The 13,298-nt window shown below is 35.1% G+C and overlaps 1 protein-coding gene across 1 annotated transcript in view; it reads right to left on the bottom strand.

The window, feature by feature from the left end:
• The window catches only part of CFAP43 (cilia and flagella associated protein 43), a 46,797-nt gene that overhangs the window by 17,396 nt on the left and 16,103 nt on the right, over nt 1-13,298 (bottom strand). The window contains exons 9-19 of the mRNA XM_062580395.1: nt 12,797-12,928; nt 11,536-11,652; nt 10,314-10,418; nt 9,358-9,506; nt 8,149-8,252; nt 6,900-7,040; nt 4,683-4,849; nt 3,735-3,887; nt 3,162-3,292; nt 2,251-2,416; nt 1,514-1,621 (exon numbers count right to left, since the gene is read on the bottom strand). Coding sequence (XP_062436379.1) covers nt 1,514-1,621; nt 2,251-2,416; nt 3,162-3,292; nt 3,735-3,887; nt 4,683-4,849; nt 6,900-7,040; nt 8,149-8,252; nt 9,358-9,506; nt 10,314-10,418; nt 11,536-11,652; nt 12,797-12,928 — 1,473 coding nt within the window. The remainder of the gene's footprint in view (nt 1-1,513; nt 1,622-2,250; nt 2,417-3,161; nt 3,293-3,734; nt 3,888-4,682; nt 4,850-6,899; nt 7,041-8,148; nt 8,253-9,357; nt 9,507-10,313; nt 10,419-11,535; nt 11,653-12,796; nt 12,929-13,298) is intronic.

Here is a 13,298-nt window from a genome sequence, read left to right as displayed (position 1 = left end):
AAACTCCAAAGGCATTATTAACTGAAACAGATACAGTCCTAACTTAGAAGTATGATCCTCAGAATTCCTCAAACGAGAAAAGATTGTATAACCAGGTCAGACTGTAAGCTGATGTACAGCAGTAGAGCTTAAAATAAAGAAAATATGAAAGAAAGAAGTACTTACAAGTGAAATGATTACAGACACATTGAACTAGGTAAAGGCTACTTCCATAACTTGTCAAGTGTTGTGTATTTCTTAGATTTTTCATTGTCACTAAACATTTCCAGAGGGATAGTTCAAGTTTCAAGTAAACTAACATCTGGTACCCATTCTGGAAGCAGTGAAATTTTTTTACTGCTACAGCATTGCATATTAATTTCTTAGGGAAAACTTTACAATTGCTCAGCACCTCTGGAATTTGGTTTCTAAAATAAGTTTAGAACTTCATGCAGGATGATAGCATTGGTGGTAAAGAAATGGCAGAGAATTACTCTGTTATCAAATAGACTCCATCCTCTAAAGGTCTTATGCGAGATTCCCAGGAGATTAATTAGCACCTTAAATCAACCTAGTATCACACTGCTGCTATACAACCCTTTCTTCTCATCACCATTCTCTAGCTGACATTAACACTTTGATGGTACTCATGTGGGTGCACGGTCACAAGGACTTGCCAAAAAATCCCAGTATAGGCACCAAAACACTAGTTCCAGCATCAAAGCAGAAGCAGGAATACGTGACTGGGAGAGGGATGGAGATGATGCCACTTGAATGGCAGTATGTCTTTGATGGACTTGAGCCACTTGTGAAACTACATCATAATTTAGAATTCTTTTGCTTTGTTTTATCATTCAACCTCCAAAGCTGGACAAAATACAGAGCTCTGGCTCATATCAGAAAGAATTTGCTACAATCCTGTAATTCAAATTTCAAAATCCGTATTAACAATAACAGTAACAATAACAATAGCAATTTCTAGGCTCACAAAGTATGATATCTCCTCTGTATAGATTCTTTAGATTTTTGATGCACTTTTACTTTTAAAATCTTTTGTTACATAATACACTTACTTCAGCCTTAACCTGAAATAAACTATAGCAGTTTTGCAACTAATGTCCTATTGTTAAATATTGATTTAATAGTGGTGTAAAATTTGTCATTCAGCCCGTGAGAGGAAGAGTATTTGCTTGGTTTCTGCTACTGATCTTCTGTGCAACTTTGACATATTTAAAAGAAAAAGGCCTTTATGAGTTTCTACAGGCTGATTTGTCAGCCAAATATTTTGTGTTACTGCTTCTACAGAAGTGGTCTTTTGGTCTTAAGAGCTCCCACTGTGCTGGATGCCTGCCCTAATGTGTTTATAGTCTTGAGATAGCGTCTTCCAAAGCTGGAACCAATGGGCTTAAAAGAGGCCCAAAGGGCAGAAAAACTTCAAAAAATAGATTCATTTACAGCATGTAATTTGACACCTCAAATCATTACTGACTCTTGAAAATGCTGGTCTTGATTAATTCTTGTTATATGAAAGTACCTTCTTCATTTTCTGATCTATCCATGTCATTTCATTAGTAATGGCTGAATTCAATCTGGTGAAGCTTCTGTCTTCTGTCAGCTCTACATTGGAAGATTCAGGTGCCTCCTGAAATGAAGGATATAATCGCCCATGTCAATTATTTAGAGAGAATGAAAGAGAGACTGAAATAAAATATAGGATCACAAATGGAAGAGCTCACATTAGAAATAACAACAAAAAACAGAATTCCAGAGAAAATTACAATGTGTTTTTTATTCTGTAATCAGTCCCTAGGTTTGATCCTACAAACCCATGCTATTATTCAAAGCCTTTTGACTCTTAAGTTCTAGTCAGTTTTACTAATCTCTAAAATCAGTTTTGCTCAATTTCAATTAAAAATACATAATATTTTATACTATAAATTAAATACTATAATTTTAGTATATAACACAGTGTATAGCAGTAACATCACACTGGGAAAGACACATAACTTGACAATGAGGAGAAACACTTGACTTTAACATACGCAGTTTTCTGTGGCTGAAGAAATTGAAGATGTGAATATCATCTTCCTATAAAGTATTCTATTTCCTTGATAATGCTACTAGACAAGTCATTAATTAAGCATAGTCAGCCTGTTCTCAGAGGGATTTTTCCACTTTTACTAAAGGATCAGATTTGGTCTTGAGGATTGGCTTTATCATCTATAATTTTAGGAAAATAAACAACCTTTTCTACAAAAATAAAAACAACACCTCAAATTTCTCTTCTGGGAGTGATTCCGATGTGGATTCTGGGTCAAACTGCCATTGTGGCATAGATTTTAAAACAGCATTTTCATTGAAAGTGGACTGGTTCAATATAGCAAGAAGAGTTCGCCAGTGAAAAGCAGCGTCCTTAATTTCAACTTTCTTTATCCTCCTAGTAAAAAAAAGGGAACTGATGTATTTTCTGTATATTATGGAAATGATGAGGTATTAAATATTCTTTGTAACACTCTGTTAAGCCATTTAAAAATATCTATTCAATATTTCTACATATGATTCAATATAGTTTGAATTTTAGAATTGGATGAAATGTTGTATGAGGTTTCCACAGAATTACAGGTTTTGAAAGACTGATTACCCAGGTTTTGGATATTGCGTCTTTAATCTCTGCATCTGCCAAAACATTTATTATACAACAGAAAAGCTGTAGTTTCAAGTGTTTCTTACTCCACTGTCTGCTTAGAGCTCTCTATAGTCACAGTTGATCTCCCATGAAAAACTGTGGTCTTCTAGTAGCTGAGTCAAGACAGGATCTCATGAGGTTAATACTTTAGACTCAGAGAGTCATTCTCAGATGGTTTATTTGAGAGTGATAAGAAACTCAATACAAGTAGTACTCGTACACAAAGATACTTCTTTATCTTGCAGTGCAACCACACCCCAAAGACAAGAAATTCACATATTTCTCAGAAGTTCAAATGGAAAGTTTTTCATGAGCTGGAAAGACCACCTCTAAAGATAAGAGGACAGATTTTAGTATCCAACACCATCCAATTCTTGTCCTTACCAAATTTGAGACTGACAAAAAAGAGGTCTAGAATCTCACATAAATACAAAAATTAGCCTGTCAGGATACAAGTATTTACACTATCAATATTGTTCTGACACTTTATACATACTTCCATTTCAGGCACACCAAGGCACCATCATTTACGCCATTAACGAGGATAAATTGGCCATCCAGTGAAAATACCATGGATCTGATTCCCCCTCCTTGATATGAATGACAATGCTTTTGAGCAAGTATCTCCTAAAAAAGTCACAGAAGCAATATCAGCAAATATGGTTTTATAATGGAATATGTCTGTAAACTGTGCTCCTTTATTTTTTAGATACAGGTCTATTCAAAACATCATTAAGAAGTATATAAAAGACTATAACTTACGAGTTTATAATTTTGACTACAGAGGGGTAAGTCTATTGATTTTGCAGGAGACAAAGAAAAATAGTAAAACAGTAAATATATTTCCACTATGATTTACTGGAGAAGAAAATAAGTAGTATGTGTGATCCCATAGACATTCAGTATAAAAACAATCATACTGTATAACCCTGCAGTAGTAGACATTCAACATAAATTTTGCTGGAACACCTTGTATTTAAATTAAGAAAAGCTTATAGCGAGAGAAAATAGCTGTCACCATTCTTTCCAGTGAAAGCCAAATGAAGCCTATACCTGGATGCTTACCTACCATAGTAAAAGTATGATAGATGAACAAAACCCCATCCTCTGCTGCTGAGGCCAACCACCGACTGTTGGGTGATAAACAAAGGAACCCTCGTCCAAACTGATTGCTAGGAGTTCTCTTCTCTGATAAAAAAACTGATAGGTCTTTCAACATATTCTGTCAACCAAACAAAATGTAAGTGAGCAGTTGAGATGATGGAAATATCTATGCCGTTTTACAAAGATTAATGATTGGTTGGTGGGTTGTGTATCACATGCATTGCAATTTAAAATGCTGTTGGATTACTGAGCTTGGGCGGCAGTATCATTGCTGTGCTGCCGATTCCTTTCTTGCCTTTTCAAAAGAGTTTGTATTCTGTATGTTTGGAGCTGTAGTTTCTTGGCTCAGAAAGAATGGGACTTCTTTAAGTTCCTTGCTTTTGGAATTCATCTTCCTGCTTGACCCAATTCTTAAACTGAAGGAGATCTATGAGCTACAGAAAACTCCAGTTCTAATCAGCAGAGAATGACAGCAGCTTCCTGAAGCCCCTGCTACTTCATGTGAGGCAGAGCTTGGGTGGGTCTACAGCTGGGTCTTACAGTCATGGGAAGATGCTGCTCTCAGCAACCCTGTTGGCTCAGTTCCTTCAATAACTGGATATTTAGATTAGTCATCAGACTGCACAAAAGCACAGCTCCAGTACAGAAGCTACATGTGAAGCATTTGTCAATTGTGTAAGATTTAAAAATCAATCTTTGGCTTTCTCCGTATTAGATCAATGAGATAATTTCTTTTGCCAGATTTTTGGGCAGCTGGTAGTGAACAGAAAGATGATGTTTATGGATGAAGTATGTATTTTTAGTGCAGAGAGGACTTTTCTTCATACAATATCCTAATATATTCACTTCATCTGCAGCATTTGTTGGCAGATACTTCACCACCACTCAGAATAAAACAGCTTTAAAGACTTACCTTTTCAGAAAGATGGTATTTACAGATGAAAGGTGCACAGGTACAGTAGCCATACACATCATCCTTCAATTTGACTGCTGAGCTCAAAGGATAATCCAGATCATATTGCTCCATTTTAATGGCACTAGCCTTAAGCATTCCTTGTTCATTAACATACTTATCATTATCTAGAAGATTGAAAAAGGAAACAAGGAGAAAGAGACAGCACAACCACTAATGCAGGTGCTTCACCTATCAAGTAACTGTGATAGCGAACCTCAGCAAGGAGTGTGCATGGTCTAGCTTTTCAAGGAAGAAACTAGGAGTTAATACATCTAGCTTTAACACTAACTCTGTCAGTTGTGTCCATATAGCACACTGATGAAGTGTAGAGATAGCTTAGCTTGCTCTGAATGACTACTAGAAGCAGTTTAACCACAGTGGTGTGGAAATCTGTATATACCTCACTTTTTAGTAATTACATAAGCAGGCTATTTACGTTGTATGGAGATTCGTGTCATCATTGCTTTCATCTAGAACTAGTTCAGGTATCTCCGTTATGAATTATACATGCCCTGAGTGGTCTTGGATAAAACACGTTCAAATCTTCAAAAGGCTTTTTTTTGGCTACTTAATTTGAATTTTCAAGAGACATCTGAAATTAACACTGATGCAAGAACTCTAGATATGCAGCAAACCTTGAAAATCACTCTATTTTAAATGTCAAAAAAGCCCAATATTAGTGGACATTTAGAGAAATAATAACTTGACTGAAAACTATTTTTTAGAAATTTCATGAATAGTAAGGCCTTTTAAAAACTCTATGCAATAAATAACAAGAAAATCTGAAACTAGGCTTACTCACAGTTTTACACAATTTTTCTCTACAAAAGGCTTTGCTAGCAATTCACATGCATACAACGCGAGTAAAATGATATGAAAGAAGAATGATGGTAACATTGAACACTGGCTACATTTCTACTGTAATGTGACAAACTGAAGACATCACTGAAACCTCAAACTATATTGCTTGACCGGCAATTGCCGGCTGGAAGAGTCTTAAAACTGGAAGTGCCTAGTGTGACTGCCCACCAAAGTTGTCCTGCACTACCTAGGTGGTGAGGATACTAAGTGTAATGTGCCTTACTTAAGCTAGTGCATTTAAGTTCTTTCATGATGACTGAATTAGTTTCTCAGTTGACTCCAAAAAGTGTCCCAGATCAATGCATTTCTAGAATACAAGTTTTGGTACAGACACAATTAGTCTATGATTAGTCATGACATTCTGTCCACTTTTCTTGCTTATAGCATTTCTGAAAAAAAGGACTCATTTTAAAAATGCTATAATTTTATAGCTTTGTACTGAATGACAGAAAGAAATTACTGAGTTGTTACAGAGTTGAAGATGGCATATATAAAACAAAGCATGAACAGCATTTTGAGAATTTAGCATGGGTTACTCAATTTAGTGAGAGATTGACAGGTTCCCCTCATTTTTCTTCCAGTTCATAAATAGGCACTCTAATGATGTTGTCTCAATATGCATATTGCACACTGTAGATACATTGGGCTAAATTTTCAGTAGACAAATGGAAGTAGGCCACTCTTAATTCTCACTAATGATCATCTGTTCTTCATACGACAGAATGGTCCTTTATAGCATTCCTTATTGGGATATAAGTTAATATTTTTTAATACAGTGCGCTTTTTCCATGTAAGAAATACATGGAATCATTTCTTGAGATGTATCAACCCCTAACCTTTTTTCTGTTGAGCTATCATATACCTATAATAATTCTCTGAAGAGCCTAGTGGGATTGGTTCTACTTTGAACACCTGAAATGCTATTCAGTTTGTGCGTGATGCCAAGCGTGAGGCGTATTTGTGTTTGGCTTTGAGCATTACCCACATAATAGTAATAATAGCAATAACAACAACAACAAAGCAACAGTAATAATAATAAAGTGATCGCTTTGAGAATCTGCAGATAAATTATTTCTGTTTTCTCCTTCCTTCCTTGCTTTTCCTTCACTCAATCAGCATGTCCCTGTCCTTCTGCTGAAATGAATCTATTGACAAAGATAAGTCTACAGACAGCCACATGAGAAATGGTGTCCCAGGAGAATGTATGGGTGAGTTGAAGAAAGAGATTAAGATCATTAGTATTTTGTTTAGGGGGAGACAATAATATGTGCTTGTCTTAGAAAAATATCACAATTAATATTATTTCATTTTTACCTGTTGTGAGAGCTGGAGGTAGACAAAAAATTTCCAGTCTTGCTCGCTGAAGCTCTGCTACTTTAAGAAGTACTACCACTTCAACTAAGTCATGCTTGAAGTCAGAGACCACAGAAAGTCCAACGACTTCATCTGCCAACACTAAAGCAGGTAGGGAAAACTAATGAAAACCGTTACTGAATCAAATTACCATTGTTCTGGCTAAGACATCATGTGAAATAAAACAGAGATCTTTGTTCAGAATGCAACCATAGTGTTCTGAATTTGCACTAAAATGTCAGACAAACAACAACCTGGTTTCAGGAGTATTGAATGTACACAATTTCAGCTAGAGACATCAGGAGCTGAGAATACTAAACACCTGCAGGGTTTTAACTGTAATAAACATTCAAATCTGAGTTTGAATTCAGATTAAATTTTAGAAGGCAATTTTTGAGGTAGTCTGCTCATAATCACAGGACTAAGCACAGAAAGGCCCTGTTTGACAAGGTCAGCCAGCCACTGAGAAGATGATCAGGCAATTCAGAAAATTATCTGAGGACATATAATTCTATATTTGTCTTCACATATAACCTATCCAAATATTATCCTGGAAGTTAAACTAAATTAAAATTATAAAATAATGTATCTTATCCTTAAAATTAGGATGAATATCTACATGCATAGCTGTGGTCTACAAATATAAGGCTACTAGAATTGAGGTACTGCATAAACAGATTTAAAAATGTCAGAAGAATCTTGTCTGTAAGTTAAAATTCTATCATTTTGTATTCTTCAGTGCAGCAAAACTGACAATTCTAGTAGTCCCTGTGTTAAAGAGACCTGAGATGGATATTTGTGACAGGAGACTGCATTCAGATGTCATGATCTACAGTTTATTAGTCTAAATCCTCATATGTTAGGCCATAGAGATCTTGAGTGCTTTGCTAGCACCATTCTTGACTTGTTGCTCTGGAGTTGTGATCATTTGGTCAGCTGATCCAGTCCCTTCTTGGTCAATCACCTGGCCTCTGGCAGAAAAGTAACATTAGTGTATTTGCTAATTAAAGTTACGAAAAAAAAAAAAAAAAGAGAAAGAGAGAGATTGTCCAGAACAAAATTTAGTTGGGAACCAGAGGAGAAGAAACTTACATTTTGTTCTCCAGAAATAAATAGAATGAAGGAGCATGGCTGAGTCTGAGCAGCAAGTACACTTAGAATACAGTAAATAGTGAAAACACAATGAGATTAATGTTGTTAAATATATTACCTATATATCCAAGAACCTGGAATAATTTTGAGGGCCGGGCATCTAGAACAAATATATGTCCTTCTGTAGCTCTAGCGATGAGGAACTGGCCACTCTGGTCATAACTAGGTAAAATATAAATCAAAATCAAATAAAGATTTTGAATGTTGAATTCTAAAAACAGTTCAATACAATGGGTCAAATTTTGCTCATAATCTTATTCCCACAATTCTACTGACTTCACTGACAGAATAAATATAACTGAGATTTCAGCCCATGCATTAACAGGGTCAAGGCCTGATGTAAAACCCAGTGTTATGAGTGGAATTTCTATTTGAGTGAGCATTCAATCTAAAGCTAATGACACTCCAAAGCAGTCTACTTTAATGACTCGATTAAATCTTCCTTTGAAGTCAAATTTCTTTTTTTTTTTTTTTTTTTTTTAGATAATACTACTGACATGATTTGAATATTATTTTGAATGGACAGATGCCTTTGTCAATGGACTGATTTGACTTTGAAGTTGCTTCAAGGGGATATTTTTATCTTAGGTAATTCTGAAGAGAGATTACAACTGAGGCTTCAATTAACAGGTGGATTTATTTTAATGTTTAACAGTTCAAAATCATTTCTATTTTTTTTAAAGTAGAAGTAAAGATCCCTCCTAAATTTGCCAATTATTGAAAACTTACACTTTCAAAACTAAGCCTTTTGGATCACTATAACTAATTATAGGAGAATTAGTAAATTCATTAACAGTCAATAAAAGAATAATGAACGATAGAAATAGAATAGTAATGGAAACCACCATGTAAGAAGAGATGAGTCAAAGGCTTAAACTTAACGTCACAAAACCTCAAATTTATATTCAGTGATGAATAACCCTCTAAATTTAGAAGCACTGAATTGCACTTAATTACCTGCATATGGTAATCTGTCAGAAAAGATCTTATAAATCAATATCTGCTCTGTTAAACTAATATGCTCTGTTAAACTTTCTGCTCTGTTAAACTAATATGCTCTGTTAAACTTCTTTAAAAATACAGAATTATATTTTTCTGATCAAAATCCTGCTACTATTCCTCTTCAATAGTAATTCAGAATATGTTGGGAAAAAATGAAACTTAATCATTTTGACATTTTTATAATAAAACCTTTTTTTAATTCAACAAACAGCACTGTTCAAGCAACACATTGACAATATTCCTGCTCTCGTTACTACATACTTACTGCAGAGACAGCACTGGAAATTTCGAAATAAAAATTCTGTGAACAATCCGTGGAGTTTCAACTTCAGTAACATCGATGAAATAGATTTCACCCCTTTTGGTCCCTACTGCAACACTGTTTGAGGAGGGACAGCAAGCCATAGCAGTTGCCTAGTTGAAAGCAAAAGATACATAGCAGGATTATATTGTATTATATCATCTTATGCTATATTTTAGTACGCAACTTCTTTTACTAGTTAAAAGTCCTCCAAATTTGGGAAAATGAAACCTCAAATGATTTATCTAAAGATCTTTTTCTTTTCTTTTTTTAAAATAAAAGATTTTAGAGACATCATAGACATTTTCCCCTATGCTCTGTGTTTACAGAACAAAATTTACATTCCCACTTCCTCAGAACAAATCATTATATCCACTATCCAGATTTTGAGTGAAGGACATTCCATTTAAATAAAATGTTCAGGTTTGCTCATAAAGCTTTTATAGAAAGGGATTTTTTTCGATTTATGACAGATTTCAGGATGTGAATGCATCTTAAATCAGGACAAAGCATTAATGGTTTGAAATACTTTATGAACTCAATTCCTAAAACTTTTTTTTCAAATCAATCAGTGCATTTAGTTTTTATATGCTTGAAACACTTCCTTTCAGTTTTGATACTCATTAAAAATAGAAATTGAATAAAGTAATAACATAAAATTTAGATGCATGCAATTTATCAATATTTGTTTAAAGAAACATCATTAGGCCATCAGGCTGAAATGTTTCCTCTACTCTTTGCTCAGTTAAATTTCTGATTAGTTCAAGGAAATACTCTCCAAGATAATCTTTTTAATATTCCTGTATTTGTCATTCAAAGTTACTACTCAGCTTTTCTCAGAAAGTGGTTGATCCAGTTCTGTGGACTATAATGCTATTAACTGAGAGATATTAAAGATGAAAATTCTAAGTATCAGTCACCGTAAAGATCCCAGTTATGTTTTCCTCAGTATCGAGGCTTAACTTGCTGAGACAAGTTCCATCTTCCAGGAGCCAAACTTGCACTTCCCCTGAAATTGCTACAGACTGTTGAACAGAGAAAAACATACTAATAAGAAGGTGGAGAAAAATAATCTGGAATGGCTAGTGATGATCTATGGAAAATATATTCAAATAATAACTGAGCATAGCAGGTCAAGGAGTACTAGTTTTGACTGAAATGATCTTGCTGGTCAGTGCTCTTGCTGTAAGTCCATTTTCTCCAAGGTACACCAGTAAAGGAAAATGTTTATTAATTTTTGTGAATTGCAGCAACTACAGGAATGGTCTTTAAGCAGGATGAGACAATGTAGAGCAAAACATATAAACTTGAACAGTATTGGTATTCCCACCATTCAGCCACCAATAGAGAAACCTACTTATAATTTTCTTTGCATAGGAAAGGGCTGAAGGAGAAATCTTATTTTTCCATGTGAAAAACACTGCCATATCATAATGGCACTTGAGTTCTTCTTATATCAAGACAATTTTATAATTCCATAGCACACTATGGCTAGAGACCATTCAGCTTTCACATTTCTCAGTCTGACGCAGGTAAAATTTATTGTTCCCGTGCTAAGAGCTAACAAACAGATTCTGCAAACTCAGTTGGTTAAAACCCCAGGGTTCCTATGCTGGCTATGTGAAGAATTCATAGATGGGAAAAAATCAGAATTGCTGGCTCAAAAAAGGTGCCTTGCAAGTATCAAGGACACAGCAATGCAAAAGATTTCTCAGGATGAAACAGATCCATGAGTAAGGCCTTCTTTGCCCCTGGATCCAGGATAGAGGCATCTCTCTAGCTGTTCCAGTTTGTACAGAAGGCTGAAATTTCTAGTTCCAATATCTGCTCTCTAAATTTTATCTATTTCCTGCACAGCTATGATTTTGAACCATAAAGAGTCACATGAATCAAGAGCAGAACCAATATGACATTTTAACAATCTGTGAGTTATCAGCCAGGCATAGTATGGCAAGTACTGATCTTTTCATAGTCTGTACCTGAAGTAATGCCACTCAATTCTTTTATTGAATAGTTATACTAATATAACAAATATAAGAAGAGTCCAAAATTCCATGAGGCTTTTAGTTTTGTGCCTTAGTAACATACTGATTACCTGAAAAGAGCCACTATTTTATATAAAAAAAGAATACCGTTCCTTACCACACAGTACTTGTTCCCTGGTGTAAGAAAATCAGCTGACAGAAAACAACCGCTGCATGCATCCATGAGTTTGACTGCTTCTCCATCATGAGCAGGTTTGTAAGTATAGACTGTCCCCTGACAAATAAAAAAAAATCCATCACTTGCCTATGAAATTTTTCATTGGAAACTTCAACCAGTCAACAAAACAATACTCAGTTTTCTGCGTTTCCTTCTTCAAAGTTTTATATTTAACTCTAAACTAAGTTAAAAGGTGCCCAGCTGAATTGGGTGGACTAGCTAAAAATCAGGTTAGCTCATTTTACAGTGACCCAGCTGGTCATATTTTCAAGAATTTTTGTTTCACAAAATTGCTTTAATAAAATAAATAAAAAGCACTATTTTGTGTTATCTGAAGACAACACAAAACACAAAGCATAAATAACACACTTTAAGAGATGTTTGTATCTAAAGTTCTCAAAACCTTTTAGAAACAATTTATAATTAATACTGTCCAAACTCTCAGAAAATAAGGATGCACTATTCTACCTGTTTTACAAAAGGGAAATGAAATCAGAGGGAGAGTGTGATCAAAATTACTTTGACACTGCAGTCCTGAACTCAGAAATCCAGAAAAGTGCCAGAAGTCCTGACTTACAATCTCTTGTTTTTCTTTGTTATGTTGTAATGGATCTTACTTGAAAAAGTTTGAAGAGTTTTGAAAATACCAATATAAATGATTACAACCCTGAAAAAACAGCTGGCATTTGAGGATTTAGGACCCTTGCCCAAGATTTCTGGACATCTGGAGGACTGGTCAAAGAAAGATATTGGACTGGATTGCCAGACAAATTCAGTCTGCACATGCTGGTCAACTCTACTGCATTGCCACAGTAGATCTGACATGCCCCAGCTTCACTTTGCTTATCGTGTGGGCACACATCAATACTAGAGCTCATGCACAGAAGATCCCACATGGCCTGGACATGCTGGAGATCCTGAACATGCACTGCACTCTACACACACAAGTATTTCTATTTGGAAATCTCAGCATAGATAGCAACTATAGTTTATAATACATCATCTGTAGAAGAATTTTTTTTGTGCTTCATAAATGTCTTGCTAATCTATCATTATAAACACAGGATGGGCTAGATTCACCTCTGATATATTTTGTTGACTTGTGAGATTACATTACAAATATGGAACATTAATAGTATCAACATACAGTTGAATCACAGGAACATATCTTTACATGACACCATTGTCTCAAATGCTGTACCTGCTTGGTTACAATCAGAAGTATGGTGTAATCAGGAGAGAGTATGAGGCTGGATATGGGTTGTGAGATATCAGTGCAAACTGTCATCTCATACTGGAGACCTTTGATATGGTAACGGAATACAATGCCTTCCTGTGCAGAAAAGTACAAATCCACATCAGATCTAGGCCATTTATGCTAGTCTAACCTAGTGAAACTGAACTGCAAGAAAATCCGAAAGCATCTCAAGTAACACCGTTTGACTGTATCCCGTCACTAATTTGCCTTTATTATATCTACAACCAGAAGACTCTTACCATGCATAATAATTCTGTTAAAAATAAATTTCTTCTTAAATACAAGTCTTAGTAACAGGCCATGTTTGATAACAGTGGGCTCTATCATCAGTTATACTCAAGATTTCATACTGGGTTTATTGGGACAGTAGGAATTTGTCCCACTTTTTTTTTCTTAAGCAGTAATGTGCAATGGCATCAAGAGATTGCATTAAACAGTAGGGCAG

The sequence above is a fragment of the Rhea pennata genome, chromosome 7, assembly GCF_028389875.1.
Source record: "Rhea pennata isolate bPtePen1 chromosome 7, bPtePen1.pri, whole genome shotgun sequence".
NCBI classification, from domain to species: Eukaryota; Metazoa; Chordata; class Aves; order Rheiformes; family Rheidae; genus Rhea; species Rhea pennata.
The sequence above is the reverse complement of the archived record's forward strand: the minus strand, read 5'-3'. Positions and strand labels throughout refer to the sequence as shown.